The sequence below is a fragment of the Panulirus ornatus genome, chromosome 37 (assembly GCF_036320965.1).
Source record: "Panulirus ornatus isolate Po-2019 chromosome 37, ASM3632096v1, whole genome shotgun sequence".
NCBI classification, from domain to species: Eukaryota; Metazoa; Arthropoda; class Malacostraca; order Decapoda; family Palinuridae; genus Panulirus; species Panulirus ornatus.
This window is the reverse complement of record NC_092260.1, coordinates 9,518,495-9,537,130: the sequence shown is the minus strand read 5'-3', so window position 1 is coordinate 9,537,130 and position 18,636 is coordinate 9,518,495. Positions and strand designations below refer to the sequence as shown.

Sequence of the window (18,636 nt, the reverse complement as noted above, 5' to 3'; positions counted from 1 at the left end):
TATATGTATGTATGTATGTATGAATGCACGCGCGCGTGATTACTATATGTGTGCGTGTGTGTGTGTGTGTGTGTGTGTGTGTGTGTGTGTGTGTGTGTGTGGAGGGGGGGGGGGGTGTAACAGTGTGAAAGATACTGAAAGATGCAATCGCTCATCTGCAAACGAAGAAAATTCCACGTCGAAGTCACAGACTCGAGAGATGCGTAGATGCCGTTCAGTGAAGATGAGAGATGCGCAGGAAGCAACGGGACGCAGGTTAGATGCCGGAGAGCAACATATGTGCACCAAGGGAAGGATCGAGGCTGTATGTGTTCACCACATACGTGGAGCGTCCTTCAGCGTGTACCTGACCAACGAGGGTGAGCAATGTGTAATAGAGTATGGTGAGCCGGAGCAACAAATAGCATGATAGACCGAGCCCCTCACCAGGGGAAGCCTCGCTGCAGACTTCGAGCTGTTGGGTTAGACGACAGCTCTGTAACACGAACGTTAGATATACGTTAGGTGAGGTGTAAGTGTGTGTGTGTGTGTGTGTGTGTGTGTGTGTGTGTGTGTGTGTGTGTGTGTGTGTGTGTGTGTGTGTACGTGTGTGTGTGTGTGTGTGTGTGTGTGTGTGTGTGTGTGTGTGTGTGTGTGTGTGTGTGTGTGTGTGTGAAATACAAAGGAATTCAAATAACACCCGACCACTGGGTCCTTACGAGGCTGTCAGTGATAGCGGAAGATGTCAGTAACTCACAGATTAGTGCGGTAGGAGTAGAAAGGCAATACATATGTGTCAAAGAGAGAAAAAAAAAAAACAGCAGCAAATGTTTCATGCAAATGAGGTGGCGCGAAATTTACGAGTCGTACACTTGAAGCCAACTATTTATCAAGTCAATTCTTAAAAACGTATCGGTAATACTGCTTTCAATTACTGTACCTACAAATTGCCCTTCTGTACCAGGGTGTGAACGTAAAAGCCTTTGCGCTTACATAAGAATACGAACTCCTTCGAATCCTCGTTAGTGAGGCTTCGTTCTGGGAAAACTCACTCGGGGGAACTAACGAAGATGACTGGCGATCCCTCTTCAGAACACCTCCAAAGCTTCAACTGTGGCATCCCAACGGGCAAGCGAGCCTCGCGAGGGTTCGAACTGATACCTTGAACAGACCATCAAGGCTTTTCTCCACAGCCACCGTAGCAAACGTCTACCACAGCGCTACGAGGGAGACGCAGTGACATGATCACATTTACTGCACCTTGACTGAAACAGAAGACCAGTCAACTAGAATGGCGCTAACCGAAGCTGACTGGCGCTAACTGAGGCTGACTGGCGCTAAATGAAGTTGACTGGCGCTAAATGAAGCTGACTGGCGCTAACCGAAGCTGACTGGCGCTAAATGAAGTTGACTGGCGCTAAATGAAGCTGACTGGCGCTGACTGAGGCTGACTAGCGCCAAGTGAAGCTGACTGGCTCTAACTGAAGCTAACTGGCGTTAAATGAAGCTGACTGGCGCTAACCGAAGGTGACTGGCGCAAAATGAAGCTGACTGGCGCTAAGTGAAGCTGACTGGCGCTGACTGAAGCTGTTACAGGACTGAGATGAGGAGGGTGAAGTTTGATCTAAAGTGGACACTTTTCATCATACAGTTTAGGAAGGTATGAAGAAACTCAGGTGGTAAGAACAGGTATGCAAATCCAAGCTGGATATTCAGATTTTCACTAGTGGAAACCTGCATAAAACTGTCTACATGAGAAACATCCACTTGCGTCAATTTCTCATGTCGTCGTAAACGACTAGCATTACGTGTACCTGCCGTGTGCTCTGTCGGTCTATCGGCTCCTCCACTTCTTTATGGTAAACGCCGCCACACGCAAGATAACGCCAATGTATCTCTCTTGCTCGCCTATCATCCTCATTTCGTTGAATCGGGTCGGAGTCTTCGTTGATCTTCACTCCCGTTCATCATCCTGCCAGTGGCTTCACCCACATCTGTTAAGTGACTGTTGTTGTGTACGCATCCTGCTCTGTCACTGTTTGCGTATAAATAATCAACCTATTTATGTATACGAGGAAGGAAGCTTTAGGTCCGTGGGCGACAGGAGGAGGGGAGAGGGCTGCATATCAAAGCAGTTTCCCTAAATAGCTTTTATTCTGGGAATTTTTCCCATGGTTGTCACGTCTGCCTCAGTCTGCCCCACCAAAGCACAACGTGTGTTTGCCACAGAGGTGCTACCATCACCTGCGTGTGTGTCTGTGTGTGTTTGTGTGTCAGGTGGTTCCCGCCTCTGTGGCCGCCTCCTCTCCCTAGTATAATGGACATTGACCATGGAGCACACTTGATATACGTCAGCATTGTGTCTCCATTACTGCAATTTATGACTTCCGTCACAAGGAAGTTACACGAGACGAGGAGATCAAATATTGACGCTGCTAATGTTGGCTTTTATGTTGGGAGCGACATCCTGTCCTGCAGGACGTGCACCGCACGGCGTGTGCACTCAACGACATGAGCACCCACAACGTGCATCACACAGCGGGTGCACTACACAACATGTGCACAACTCGTACGTACCACAACACATGTGCACCTCCCACAACATGAACACCACACATGTGCACTACACATGTGAACCAAACAATATATGCACCATGTAATACATACACCACACAGCACGTGTTCTACGTGGCACGTGCACAGCATTACAGCTATATATATAAGCCCAAGGCGGGAACTATACAATAGCTACCTCGCCTCACACGCCGCATGAACATGACACAATGTGATACACGTACCGGTCACCACCTGGTCACCCCAGGTCATACCCATCTACACACCTGACCTCATCTCCCCTCATAGGGCATATCCAGGAACACAACTGACCTCATGTCCTAAGTCATACTCGTGTACACACCTGGCCTCATCTCCTCTCCCAGCCAAACCCGTGTACACACCTAGCCTCAACTCCCTTCCCATGTCACATCCATTTACACACCTGGCCTCATCTCCCCTCCTGGATCACACTTGTCCTCCACTCCCCCTCTCTAGTCACTCCTCATATGCCTGGGTCTCGCCTCACAACTCATCATTACACTCACATCGTGCGGGGTGCTGCACCATGCTGACCACGAACCCTTATGGTACTTCATATAGAGAGGAAAAACCGAGACACTGTGAGGAGTGCAGTTGGTGGGTCGTGGGTTCCTTTGTCTCGATTTCCGTGTGAGCACCGCCGTAAGGAGGTGGGGCCACTCTGGAAACACTGCCGTGAGAGGTTAGGGTAACTCTGGAAGCTCTGCCGTCAGGGGTGCCAGTCACTTTCCAGGCATTTCCATAGGATGTACTGGTCGCGTATATACCTCAGGGGGTATTGGTCAGGGAAGCACTACCATGTATTGGTCGGGGAAGCTCCACCATTGGGAGGTATTAGTAACCATGACTGCACTACCCTGGGTAACATGTCACCCTGGGAGCATTACCACGGGAGGGTTATGTCACCTTAGGTGTGAATATCGTGGGAAACCCACACGAACATGAGAATTAAAAGATCTTTCCTTATGTCTTGGTTTCCTCTTCTCCTTATCGCTACAGACAATGAACATCCCTAATTAGTTTTTCTGCTGCACATTACTGCACTCTCCAGCGTCACGTAGAAAATGTAGTTTCTGCACAAAGCTCTGGCTCCTGCCACATGACAACTACACCGCCGGTGTCACATGGTTAACCCTACCTTCTTGTAGCAACACTCGCGCTGTCTCCAAGCAAATATGCATTCATTATCTTGTGAGCAAAAGCCAGATGATATTCCTTATACGACAGCCGATCGCATCTGGCATGCTCAAGTAAATGCTCACAGCCTTACCCTCACGCCTCTGGTATCATCTGGGGAAACTTACACAGGCTCTGCTAACTGGTGAAGACTGTACTGCATGTACGTACGTCCACCGGCCAGACCCGAGTCCTGGGTGGTGGTCGAGATACTACGGCCAGCACCAGCGTTGATTCTCTCTCTCTCTCTCTCTCTCTCTCTCTCTCTCTCTCTCTCTCTCTCTCCTATTGCCAGATTTTCATTTCATTACCTCACTGATGACAGCAATACCCTGTTACTCTCCATACTTCTTGCCACATGGTACCACCAGCAAACGTACTCAGGAAGGACACAATTTCCTCTGGCGACACAGATCAAGAACTGCTGCGTCCCCATGAGTGGTCCCTGAGGGACCCCACTTTATACCAGTGCCCAGCTCGAGAGAGAGACACTCGTGTGTGTCTCTCTCTCACAATTACATATTGGCGCCGAGCGGGGGACGGAAGCCCCATCGCTTTGAACATTGTCGAGGATCAAACAACTTCATTGTATATTCTCAACATTCACAATATCATGTGTGTGTGTGTGTGTGTGTGTGTGTGTGTGTGTGTGTGTGATTATTATTTTTTAGATACAGGGAGAGAGTTTTAGATTGTGGCCACGCTGCTAGAGACGTGTTAGGAGCATCTCACACGCATGCTAACAACATGTCACAGACATGACTGGCGCAATGTTTCGCAAAGGCATTAACATGCAAAAGCATTACTAACATGCTGGAAGCAGAGGTGAAGTAAAGATGTGGTCCCCACTTGTCCAAGACAGAAGCCCAGCACTGTGGTGACGGGTGAGGACGCGTCACTTGCTCCAGCAGCAGCAGTAGTAGTAGTATTGCGTGGTCAAGAGATCAAGCGGAGTCGCCGATTTTGTGCGTCTCCTTCACTCAGACCTAAGCCCCGTGGTGAAAGGCACGGGTCTCATCTGTGCTCCGATGATGTTGGACCGTCGCCTGCACAACTGTGGAACACAGTGCATCATTCCAGAATCTCTTCCGGAAGTCAGAGCCCGATATTGGAATGGGGTACTGAACAAAACTGGACACCTGACATCAGTAAAGTGGGAGACCGCGGCTCTGAAAACCAATAATCGACAGTAGATCGCCTGGCAATGCCTCGACGGGTCCCTGGTGATGGGGGATTCGTACCGCTGTGTCACGGTCACCCGCACACCCAAACACTCCGTCTGTGAGAGAAAGCGCCAGGTGTCTGACCCTGCACTTGTCATTGTCCTCAGTGGTCATGTAGGGACAATGTACGTGTATGCCTAGGCACACTCACATGTCCCACTGCACACCCAAGGCGATGAATCATGTTAATATAAATGATATTGTATAGTGTCAATTAATAGTATGTAATTACATTCGTAAATACACATAGTTTATTACCATTAACAACAATACATTCTTGGTCCTCAGCTATATGTTCATTAAGTGTACACAAAGAGTGTAGCGGAGTTAGTAGGGGACTGTGCACGCTGAATGACACGTCTGGTTCCACATGTATTACAATATTATAATGGTATTTGGTCTAATCGGGTGTGAACCCAATGTGAACTTCAAAAATCGACATTGGCTTGATGGCATGTGTGGTCACACACACGAATCACCCATTTGTATCCTGTTCATTACGAGGCTTCATTTGTGGACTAGTCTGGATGTTACATCCAACTCGAAGCCTCGTCCACACCAGTGCTACCAACATGAACCCCAAGGAGTTACCAACATGTTTGTGACACTGGTGCTTCGAGCATATGTGTGACCAGGTTCATGACAAAGTCATGGACATATTTCGAACCCATGTTTCGAGCAAGTGAGGCCACACCTTTATACTCTCGTGTTGCCCCGTGTCTTAAACTTGATTATATGTACCAAGTCTTCAATGTCTTGATTCCTATTTATGTAGGCACACACATACGCCCCTGCCTAAGCCAAGTGCCCATTTATCGACCAGACCCGAGGGGAGGATGAGCACCTGGGTTGGGTGAAGGCCGACTGTCGATGAATCCAACCCATTCAGGTCCGTGTGTGTGTGTGTGTGTGTGTGTGTGTGTGTGTGTGTGTGTGTGTGTGTAAGAGACCATAATATTAGTGTTCTCTGCATGCGAGTGCATGGTTGACCTCGCCCTTGCATGACAGAACGATGGGCAACTGAGCGTAATATCTACAGTACCTGGATGTGTTGTGTTCGTGGTAGTAAATATGACTTCCCAGATGGGGGAAGAGGAAAGGGAGGAGGAGAGGGAGGTAAGGGAGGGGGTGAGGCCGGTGCCATGAAATATGTGTACATTTTTCTTCTGAGCAAATGGCGTAGGAAAGAAATGTTCTTGCATTACGAAAACTCCCCATGTAATGTGTGATAGAGTGATGTGGGGGGACGGATCATGGTGTCTTCGTCTTTACCATAACATTTCTCCTGGTCACAGATGGTTTATATATACATACGCGCGCGCGCGCGTCTTGTGTGTGTGTGTGTGTGTGTGTGTGTGTGTGTGTGTGTGTAAGAACCTAGTTATAATGTAAAAGAAGAGAGTTCTACCCTCGTGAGACACTCAACACTCGAATTTTGCCTACTGTCATAAAGCTTACAACCATCTGTACACAGGTGGCATTCAAAGCTTCACCAGCTGACTCACTACGTCATTCATCCAGTCCTCTGGTGCTGGACAAGTACTTCTGTGCGTCTTTCCAGTCAACTTTCGTCCTTGGTTTACTGTCATGGTCTGTACTGCCTCTACGTTTCGTTGCGTCTTTCGACGAACTATTCATTGTCGCCATCGTCAAACTTGTCAAAAGCAACTTAAAAGTGTGATCGTCACCCCTTACTCTTCTCTCTTCCACGATGGGCAAATTTAGGGCCTCGAACCTCATATTGCAACTCGCCTCCCTTAATTCTGTCACCATTTTTGTTGTCTTCTTCTGAACCTTCTCTGTACCGCGTTTAACCTTGCTTAAGTGAGGCGAGAAGCAAACTCAACTTCTGGCTTGATAAACAACGTATATAATAATTTCCTGGATATTTTTCCTTGTTGATGAACCTCAACGCATTTCGAGCATCTGCCAGCAGACAACTGGTCTTTTTACAATCCTTCTGAGATGAACCTCTTGTGGCAGGTGAGGTATGATGTCGACTCCAGGTGTGTGTGTGTGTGTGATGTGTGTGTGTGTGTGTGTGTGTGTGTGTGTGTGTGTGTGTGTGTGTGTGTGCGCACGACTCTGTCATGCGCTGGCCACCGCACGACCTACACCCGGACCAACGACTGTGTATATATGTGTATCTGTAGCACTAAAATGATGACGGGCCGTTTTGTTGGGTGCAGCGTGGCAGTTAACTGTGTGGCCTGTGATTTACGATGCAGGTCCTCCTCTCCCGTAGCCCTCTCCACACGAGTCCCCTCCCCCCAGCACTCCCCTGCAGCCCCCTTGCACACCAGTCCCCTCCCCTAGCACTCTCCTGCAGCCCTCTCCACACCAGGTCTCACCCCGAACAGTCTCTTGCAGCCTCCTCCAAAACAAAATCCTCCCCCGCATTCTCCACCACACCAAACCTCTAACACAGCACTCCTCTGCAGTCCCCACCATACCAGCCCCCAGCCCCCAACACTCTCCTGCAGCACCCTTCACACCAGTTCCCAGCCCTAGCAGTCTCCTGCAACCCCCTCCACACCCGTTCCCAGCCCTAGCAGTCTCCTGCAACCCCCTCCACACCAGTTCCCAGCCCTAGCAGTCTCCTGCAACCCCCTCCACACCAGTTCCCAGCCCCAGCAGACTTCTGAGGCCCCCACCACAACAGGCCCCGCCCCAACACACTGCTGCAACCCCCACCACACCAGCTCCCGGTCGCAGCACTCTGCTGCAGCCCTCAGTACACCAGGATCCGCCAGGCCCCTAGCTGCAGCCCAGAGCACACCAGGCCCCGCCAAGCCCCCAGCACTGTAAGCAGCCTCTCCTCTTAAGTAAATCAAAACCAAGGGTTCACGTTAGTGCTCAGGCTGTAAATTAGCCATGATTATATGTAAAGCCTAAATTATACACCTACACAGTTTTGCCTGCAATTACCCATCTGTTTTAGGGATATTATGAGGTTTTAATGTGAGGCTCAAGATGAAGGAGCGGAGGAGAAGGAGGAGGAGGAAGGACTTGCCGGTGGCTGCAGGAGCCATGTCCTCTGCCATGATAGCCGGAGGCGTTCCATACTCTCTCCGGCAGCGAGGAACAGAAACCTTTGAAAACTGAGACATACACATGATGTGCGAGGTGTGTGTGTGTGTGTGTGTGTGTGTGTGTGTGTGTGTGTGTGTGTGTGTGTAGCATGCGGAAGGTGGGCATTTGAGAAAGGGAGTGAGCTATGGGATGAAGTTGCTAGTGAAAGAGAAATGAGGGCTGTATGGTCGGCACTTACATGACAGGAGTGCGAGATATGTACAAGAGAAAGCGGTAGGAGGTCAAGAGGAAGATATAGGGGATCAAAAAGAGGACAAATGAGAGTTTGGGTAAACGAGTTTTATCAAACATAAAGAAAATGTTTAGGAAGGAGGTAAATAGTGTGAAAAAAACAAGAAAAGAAATGGAAACATTGATGAAGAGGTCAAATGAGCGAGAGGTAACAGTGATACGGTGAAGAGGAGTCAGTACTATGAATGAGGTCAGGAGTTATGTAAAGAAGAACATGGCAAAAGGTATGACGAGAAGAGTTGGTGAAAGCCCTGCGTAAGATGAAAAGTGGCAAGGTGGCCTGAGTTTATGGTACTGTAGCAGAATTTCATAAGAAAGGGAACGACTGTATCGTTGACTGGCTAGTTAGGATTGTCAGTGTATGTATGAATCATGACGAGGTGCCAGAGGATTGGCGGAATGCCTTATAGTGCCACTGTATAAAGGCAAGGGAGACAAAGTCGTGAGTTCTAATTACAAAGGCATATGTTTGTCGAGTGCACATATTACGTTGCTTGGAAGAGTGGTGATTGAATGGGTAGTGGCATACACAAAACATGAGACTGGGGAGGAATAATGTTGTTTCAGAAGAATATTTGTGAGAAATACTTCGAGAAACAGAAGGGGTTGTATGAGGCGTTTATGAATCTAGAGACAGCGTGTGATTGGGCTAATAGGGATGCTTTGTGGAGGGTGTTATGAATATATGGTGAGAGAGGAAAGCTATTAGAAGCAGTAGGAAGTACTCATCAAGAGAGTAAAGCGTATGAGTAAGCATGTATAGAGGAGGGTGAATGGTTCCAGGGTGGGTCTTCGGCAGGGGAGTGTGATATCACCATGGCGGAAGAATTTGTTTATGGATGGGGTGATGCGGGAGAGAAGGGCAGGTATGCAGTTTGTTAAGGGGTAAGGGGGCTTGAGAAGTTAGTCAGTTGTTTGCGGAAGACACGGCACCGTTGGAAGATTCGAGTGAGAAACTGCAAAAGTTGGTGTCGAAGCTTGCAAGAGTGTTTGAAAGGAGGAAGATGATCGTATATGTGTATAAAAGCATGGTTATTAGGTTTAGCAGTGCCGAGAGACGGGTTGGTTGGAGTGTTAGTCTGAACTGAGAAACACTGAAGGAATTGGGGTGTTTTAGATACCTGGGAATGGTCATGGGAGCTGAAGTGAGTCGAAAGCTGGTTCAGGTGGCAAAGCTCCCGTGAATACTGAGTGACGTGCGAAAATAGAGGTCGCATTCTTGGAAGGCGAAACTCGGTATGTTTGAAGGTCTATTAGTCTCGACGATCTTGTATGGCTGAGAGGTATGAGCTATAGACGAAAATGTACGAAGGAGGGTAAGGAAGAGGGGTAGTAATAAGAACGGTATGGTTTAGAAGCTGAGGAGGGTGTACTGAAATGGACATATGGAGAGAAAGAGTGAAGAGAGGTTAACAAAGAGGATATATGTGTCAAAAGTAGAGGGGACAAAGAGAAGGGGGAGACCAAACTGGAGATGGAAGGATGACTTGCAGGAGGGTGAACGGCGGGTATGGGATAGAGTACATTGGAGTGATATGGTATACAGAGGGTGACGTGCTGTCAATGGACTGAACCAGGGCATTTGAAGCAGTCGGCGGACACCATGGAGAGGTTTGTGGGGCTTCGATTTAGATAGGGAGCTGTGGTTTCAGTGCATTACACAAGACATCTAGATAATGGATGTGAGCAAATAATGCCTTTTCTTCGTCTGTTCCTGGGCCCAACCTCGTTAACGCGGGAAACAGCGAATAAGTAGTGGAAAAAAATAAATATATAGGGGCAGACGAACAGATACCGACGGTCAAGCAGGATTTTGTGAGGATAGGATCCAAACTGAAGATATAAGGGGGTTAAAGTTGTGCGCACCCACTATCACACTACATAGGCAAATGAACATCATCTCTTCCTTCTGTGGCACAAGATAAAATATCAAAGGATAAGACTCTGTCAAAGTAATTAATACCGCAAAATCTCTCCATGACGTTTCTACGAGATAAACTGCCAAAACTGAATTACCCAATATTGAATTACCACGTGTAATTGACACAGCCCTGGGGTGGAGGTTGCGCTGAAAACGTTAACCTTATAAAATCAGAATGAGCATCACTTTATAATGTAGCATCCTGCGCTCAGACATCATTTGGGGAGATGTTTTTATAAAGTCTTTACATAGACTTGACGTATCATTCTCGATCGTCACCTCATGTCAGTTGCATCACTCGGTTACATTTATCATCGTCGTCACGGTAAAATATATATTTCTCGCGCTGCAGTACGAGCTAAGGGTTGGCGCAGGCCACACCTGCTGATGGTAACAAGGCCACATCTGTCACTGGTTCACATGTGGAACCAATAAACTTGTGGCGCCGGTATACTGGTAAACTTTACGCCTCTATAGAACTGACGCATTCGTGAAACTCATGCACGTGGAGAGCTGGTGCATCTGCGTAGCAGCGCGCATCTGTGGAACTGCTGCTGCACTACCTGCACCACGATGAGGTAACCGTGGAACTGCTGCTGCACCACCTGCATGATGAGGTAACCGTGGAACTGCTGCTGCACCACCTGCATGATGAGGTAACCGTGGAACTGCTGCTGCACCACCTGCATGATGAGGTAACCGTGGAACTGCTGCTACACCACCTGCATGATGAGGTAACCGTGGAACTGCTGCTGCACCACCTGCATGATGAGGTAACCGTGGAACTGCTGCTGCACCACCTGCATGATGAGGTAACCGTGGAACTGCTGCTACACCACCTGCATGATGAGGTAACCGTGGAACTGCTGCTGCACCACCTGCATGATGAGGTAACCGTGGAACTGCTGCTGCACCACCTGCATGATGAGGTAACCGTGGAACTGCTGCTGCACCACCTGCATGATGAGGTAACCGTGGAACTGCTGCTGCACCACCTGCATGATGAGGTGTCTGGACACTCTCATTACACAGATGGACGGATGACTCTCCTGGCTCCTGGTACCACTGTTAAAATCGTGCCCGGCCTCACGCTGCTCACGATTTTCTAAATACTCACGAAATATCTTTTAAATCCTGAAGACAACTGTGTGTGTGTGTGTGTGTGTGTGTGTGTGTGTGTGTGGGTGTGTGTGTGTGTATGTGTGTGTGTGTGTGTGTGTGTGTGTGTGTGTGTGTGTGACGAAATTGGCAGTGGGCTTTGGATATTGAATGTATTCAACACCCTCCCTACACCCTCCCAAGAACGAAGACATGATTATTCACATACGTATATCATCATTATCATTACAATCATTATTGTCATTATTATCATTAAGAGTAGCAGAAGTATTAATCTTATTAGTGTCATTATTGTTAGTATTAGTAATAATCTTATCAGTTCTATTATTGTTAGCATTATTATTAGCATCATTATCATTACTATTCATAATTTTCATAATTTCAAGGTTAAACCTACTCGACACGAACGTATGATGCTGGTCATCCTATTATTAGCTTTGACCGCACAGCCTCAGGTGTGCAGGGACATTCGTGTACGATTTTCGGGTTTCTCACCACCTCGCCAGTCCCGAGTATATATATATGGAGCGGACACGACCGTCAGTTTGACAATCCGACCATCAGGATAAAGGGTGTGGGAGGCAAACGATGGCGTTGTTACCCCTAAAGCGGTTTAGTCCAATCGGCGAAAATCCGTTTTCTTTGACCTGTTTGGTCTTCGAGAGCGAGGAAATTACCTAAAACAACCACATGTATTCTCTGTGGAGCTCACACTGCTTACGGTTCTGTTGCACTGAAGCTCAGCCAGTGAGAGAAAAATCCTACGATCTACGAAACGAAAATGTTGAGAGTACAGGAGGGGAGGGGAGGTTGTGATGGCGACGCCAGAGGAAGAGGTGGGGACAATAACGATCGAAAAGGTGGAGGGAGGGAGGCATCGTCGCCACCACTGTCACACAGCTGGTGCGCGGCGGTCGCATGGAACCCCCTCACAGTTGCGCCCGCCCTACGCAGCGCCACCCTACTCGGTAAACACAGTAAACAAAGAACTAGTCGACTATCAAACACGTCCACTGAACGATAGAAAAAAAGATTATATTCTTTTCTTAACATTTTCTCAAACCATTAAAAAAATGTATGTTGCGCACCTATTCTTGAATTATATAAAAATCCAAGATAAAGTCTGGATATCGTATGTATGTCATGAACGATCTATGTTGACACGAACGTTACATTTACTTTTTAAATCCACTGAGAAGGAAATCCATATTTTTCGTTCATTTTACCCGACTTAATGGAAATATTACCAAAAAGAAAATGGTTCTTTATCTGGCTATAATTACCTCAGTGCGGGCGTTACCCAGGGCCTTTCTAAAGGTTTCTGCAGCCCAAGACAACGCTACTTCCAGTAGCAGGGGAATGTAGAATCCTTTCGGGTGCGAAGTACTTTCACGAGACTGTACTCCCAGTGATACAGCCGTGCCATGGGAGAGTTTTCACTCGCGGGGTAACCTCTGGCGGGCGAAGTCCGGTAACACCAAGAGTTCTATATACCCACGAATATACAAGCGAGAGAGATGGCTTAGCTTCAGCTGTATACAAAGTGGGACATGGCGGGTCATCACCGAACACAGTGAACTCCACTTATTCTTGGTATAAGGCAATTTTACCTTAAATCTACAGAATCTAGTAACATTCAGGTGAACTCAGTGTAAGCCGTTGGAAAGCTTCATTCAACACTATTCAGGGGAGAATCAAGTACTGATCACCGGATCTAAACCAATGTATAGACAGCAATATTCCTTGCAACCGTCTTTGTTTTTCTTGTCACCTTGTCTGTAAGTTGTATATTTTTGTGTATCTTGGAAGCTTGTTTCTGATTCGAGACCTTTGTATTTTGACGATTTATAACCTTGTAACCTTGTTTGTGCTTTGTAACCTTTGTATTTTGTCAACTTTGAATCTTGTAACTTTGTATTTTGTAACCTTGATTGTATTTTGTCAACTTTGTATCTTGTAACCTTGTTTTTATCTTGAAATAATGTTTGTATCTCATGATCATGTTTGTATTTTGTAACCTTGCTGGTATTTACTTTGGTTTTTCTCCAACCTTGTTTGCATCCTGTAATCTTGTACTTTGTACACATTACCGTAATGTTGCTAAGAGCATCGTGTTCTTCCTCGCAGGTGAAGGTGTGGTTCCAGAACCGCCGGACGAAACACAAGCGGGTGCAACAGGAGGAGGAGCAGCAGGCGGGCGGAGGCGCCAAGAAGGACGACGCCAGGGGCGACGCAGACGCGGTCAAGGGCGACCCCGGCAAGACCGAGGAGAAGGACGACCTCTCCATGATCGAGTACGACGAGGACGACGTGATGAGTGACGATGATTGCGATCCCCGGGGCCAGGAGGGCACCATGCAGTCCTAGGGTCCACGCCCGCCATTTATGTAGTGCTACAGCCCAGGATTGCAGTCTAGCAGCACTAGGGCCCAGGCCCGCCGTCTTGCAGTGCTAGAGCCCAGGCCCGTCATCTTGCAGTGCTAGAGCCCAGGCCCGTCATCTTGCAGTGCTAGAGCCCAGACCCGTCATCTTGCAGTGCTAGAGCCCAGGCCCGTCATCTTGCAGTGCTAGAGCCCAGGCCCGTCATCTTGCAGTGCTAGAGCCCAGGCCCGCCGTCTTGCAGTGCTAGAGCCCAAGGAGGCCATCTGACAGTGCTAGGACCCAAGCCCGCCATCTTGCAGTGCTAGTAGGAGCCAGGCCCGCCGTCATGCAATGCTAGGAGCCGAGCCCATTACCTGGTAGTGATAGAACCTAGGCCCGCCATTTTGCAGTGCTAGGTCAGAGGTCCACCATTATAGAGTCCTATGACCTTAAGCTCACCGTCATGCAGTACTAGGACCCATGCCCACCGGCATGCAATCCTTAGACCCAGGCCCGTCGTCATGCAATCCTAGGACCCAGGTCCGCCATCATGCAGGGCTAGGATCCAGGCTCATCGTCATACAGCCCTTGACCTCATAGTCGCCACCCTGTAGCCCTATAACCTAAGTGACGCCGCCGGGCAGGCCTGGTTACCCCCTACGCTCCCTACCATGCAAGAAGGAGAGGCATGACGTGCGACGGACCCCAGATCCGTATTGGAATTTAGTGAGGCGATCATCTCACCGACTCCGAAGATAACATCTACTTTATGGATCATTTCGGAAACCCGAAAAAAGTGCTTTTCTTTTAACAACAGTGAAGAAGTGAACAATCTGTGTAGCCTTACCGTGTGTGGCCACCGGGAATGATGAGGTACTGTCCACTGTGTGAAGGTGTGGAAGGGATAACGTAGATCTGCGTTGACTTGAAGGGAACGTTCTCTTTGTCCACCTGAAGACATGATGACGCTCGCACGTCATCTAGAAAAAAAAAAAGGGGGAAAAGAAAATGTGAATCTTAATAGTCATACGAGGAGAGTTGGCTGATAAACGAAGGTCAGGATAAAAGTGAATGTAGAATCAGGGTTCAAAGGATGAGTTATGAAACTACACACGCATATAGTCCGACTCTTTCTTGAGGTTTCGACTCTTTCTTGAGGTTTCATCTAGACATGGATAAGAACAAAACTCACACGGACAATACAGGAATGGAAAAGACGCGTGTGTGTGTGTGTGTGTGTGTGTGTGTGCGTGCGTGTGTGTGTGTGCGTGTGTGTGTGTGTGTGTGTGTGTGTGTGTGTGTGTGTGTGTGTGTGTGTTTGTGTGTGTGTGTGTGTGTGTGTGTGTGTGTGTGTGTATGACGTAGACCAATCTGTGGTACACATGTGCAGGGCACAATCAGGTTATCACATGCCACATCTCACCATTCTAAACGAAAGACCCACCTCAGACAGGCCCTTCCCTCCCCCCTCCTTAGATAAGACTTGGTCAGCAGTTGCAGGCAACAGTGCAGTACAGGGGCGAAGGGGCATCCCGCTGTGGTGGAAGGACGGTGATCCAGTGTACAGGAGCCTTCCAGCAGGATCTCACGTCTTGCTACGTAGAATGGAACTCCGAACCACGTGATCCGCGGGACAATAGATCACGAGGTCAGAAGCCTTTCCTTCTGGGAACCTTGAACCTGAGAGACGATTCGAGCTGTGACGAGCAGGGCCACTGGCAAGGAGCAGGGCCATTGCAGAGAACTGGGCCACAGGCAGGGAAAAGGGCCACAGGCAGGGAACAGGGCCACAGGCAAGAAGCAGGGCCACAGGCAGGGAACAGGGCCACAGGCAAGAAGCAGGGCCACAGGCAGGGAACAGGGCCACAAGCAAGAAGCAGGGCCACAGGCAGGGAACAGCACAGGCAGAGAACAAGGCCACAGGCAGGAAGCAGGGCCACAAGAAGAGAATGTGACAGCACTGAAACTTTCGATTTTGGAGGAACAGTGTAAGAGGAACTTCTGAATGTGAAAACATTACCTTGATGGACCGTGTTGACCACGTCAGAAAAATCGAGCTGGACTTTGTGAATGTGGAAAATCTAGACAGACCTTGTGGATGAAAAATGATAAAGTAGGTGGACCTTGTGGATGTGAAACAGTCATCTAGCTGGGCCTTGTGGATTTGAAACAGTCATGCAGGTGGACCTTGTGGATTTGAAACAGTCATGTAGGTGGACCTTGTGCATGTGAAACAGTCATCTGAGCCTTGTGGATTTGAAACAGTCATGTAGATGGACCTTGTGTATGTGAAACAGTCATGTAGGTGGACCTTGTGGATGTGAAACAGTCCTATAGGTGGACCTTGTGGATGTGAAAGAACCATCTAGTTAAACCTTGTAGACGTGGAAGAATAATTAAACAGTACTTTCTGATGTGATATACGAGCATAGGTGGAGTTTCTCGATGTGAGCTTAAGTAAGATACACCGATGCAAATTAAACCCATAAATATGTTTTCAGCAAATGTTGAAGGAAGTTGTATATGTGAGAGAATATGGTGTAAAGTATTATAAGTGTCGGATCTGTGAAGTAAAAACTATGGTTGATTTTATATACATGCAAAAAAAAATGAAAATACAAAATGTGGATCGAACAGGTGTGGGTGGAGGCGAGGGAGTGGAGACTAACGTACGTAGGTGGATCTCGAGGAAGTGCCAGAGGTGGAGTTGGAGGTGGTGCCGGGAAGCCATGTTCCTAGCTGTACAGAAAGGAAAAATAATTTTATATGAAGAAATTAGATTTATAGACTAAAACCATAAATAACTTCATTCTACACGTTCATCTGAGGGGAGTGTGTAATTATGGAACTTTATATGTAATTTACAAGATGTATATGTTGCTCTAAGTGCATTCAGACCCTAAAATTACCTTTTTTTTCTGCAGATTTAAACTTTTACATCTTGACTAAGACAATTACCCTTAATTTTGTATACGTTGATTATATTATTACTGGAATTAACGTTCAAGAAATTAGAGAGGTCATTAAAATTAATGAGGGTCTTAGCTGTGTGTCCTGGCTCATGCCACGGTGCAGGAGGGTGTATAGCGACGCGGCCGAGGGCTGCGTTGTGAGCGGTGTAACACAGCGCTTAGTCAGTCACCTCCAACCTCTAATATTCCATCACCCAACCATCCTCGAGGAGGAGGAGGAGGATATCCGTGTCGTCCCACCACAGACTCGCGTCCTGGGGGGGATCAATGGTTGGTTCCCCTGGTGAAGGAGTGGGGGGGATATCCTTCGGGTTTGAGGGGCAACAGCCACCAACGTGGTGGTGGTCCGTGTGTCTCGGGCCACCGGGGCACGAGTTTCAGGCCACACTTGAAGGAGGGAACGCCATAAAATAAAAAAATAAAAAAACAACTTTTCAGTGGATTTTGATTTCATCTTCCGTGCACACTCTCAGTGAATATCAGCCTTTAGAAACCTCTCGCCTTGGCTCATGAAGTGAATATCTTGACGTTCACACAGTCTTGGTTCTCTAAACATACTGTCCGTCTAGTATGATGGCTGCAGGGTTGTCGACGCCTCACGGGCTGAAGAAGAAAAAGGACAACGCAATCCCCCTTAGACGTTTCCAGATACCGCCAGCTGCACACCCAAACACACACTACACACCCCACCCGACCCACCCTCAGACAGCTCTCATTAAACTCCCTAATTTTCAACACTGTCCAACTAATCTGATGTATCCTGGATGGATCCCACTGTTTCTTAATGTATGTAGATTCCTATATTCATGTAGTACCTACGTCTTCCTAATTTATTAGTTTGTGTTCTGTAACCACAAGCAGCCATATAGTACGTAGCTTTTTCCAACCTTGTGTCTACATTGCTTCATAGTGATTACTCTCGTCTTAGGACCGTCTCCTGGAGACTGATCAGCCCTAAGCTTCTCTATCGTATCATTATAACGATGAAAGCTCCGTCTTGATATTAAGAGCCTCTCGTTATGAAGACTGGCCAGGCCTCCCTCCTCAGCCCTTCCCGCAGGGAGACGCAGGCGAGGTCACTGACCACCTGTAAGCAGTGTAATGACCCTAAGAGTCATCAGGATAGTTGTGATGACGTAAGGACGCGGCTACAGTCACTCGCCGGACCCGTTTTCTATGCTAACGGGAGGATAATACGTATATCTTTTCTATGTATTATGTTTTAGTGCCAAAGATTTTTCTTGGCGTTGTAAAATATGTAAATCTTGGTGTAAATAAAGACTGAAATAAACGTCTCGTCAAACTTCATGTAAACCTTCCATCCCTGTAGGCAGTAAATAGGCGGTTGCCATATGGAGTGTTAAAGAGAATATATTTGATTACGTTTAGAGAATATGTCTATATATGACGAGGAAGCTCTGACACAACTTCTGCTTGGCAACAAAAAAATACATGATTTACACCTGTATAATCCCTATTGCAACACGATACAGGAACAAGTGACTGTGATGAAGCACAACTCATTTGCACGATCCTCTCTCTCAACATTTGTCAAGACCTTATCTTCTCCAGGTGGATTGACATGGGCCACGGGTATGGGGAGTGTGTCCGTGGTCTTACAAATAGCCTCAACCCTTTAAGAAGGTTCATCTGAGATTTTTCGGTTGGTGGATGAAAACTGACGATGACGACCTTAATGACCCTGGCAGCTGTTAGGCCTAAGGCCCAAAAAACCAATGACCCTGTAATTCCTGGGGGGGGGGGGGGGGGGGGGGGGGGGGGGCAAAGTTTTGTATTTGTTAAAGACGTACGACAGAGTAACCAGGGCCACCGTAAACAGAACTTTAATTCTCTGCAATTAGTAGTTTCCACACCCACACACACACACACATTTATAGTGGCTAGCATCGGTGACCATGATTCACGCTAGGCAGTTGGCCTACAGCTACTCCCAGCAGTTCGCCCA

The 18,636-nt window shown here is 47.7% G+C and overlaps 1 protein-coding gene across 2 annotated transcripts in view; it reads left to right on the top strand.

Annotated features, from left to right (window-relative positions):
- Window positions 1–17,961, top strand: part of LOC139760491 (uncharacterized) — a 155,030-nt gene extending 137,069 nt beyond the window's left edge. The window contains exons 3-4 of one of the 2 annotated variants that reach the window (XR_011715355.1): window positions 13,465–15,510; window positions 15,587–17,961. Coding sequence is in view for 1 of the 2 variants with exons in the window: in XM_071683777.1 (XP_071539878.1) it covers window positions 13,465–13,704 (240 nt within the window). In the remaining variant the exon portion in view is untranslated. Of the gene's footprint in view, window positions 1–13,464 lie in introns of both variants that reach the window. The other variant, XM_071683777.1, reaches the window with a different exon arrangement.
- The last annotated feature ends 675 nt before the right edge of the window (window positions 17,962–18,636 follow it).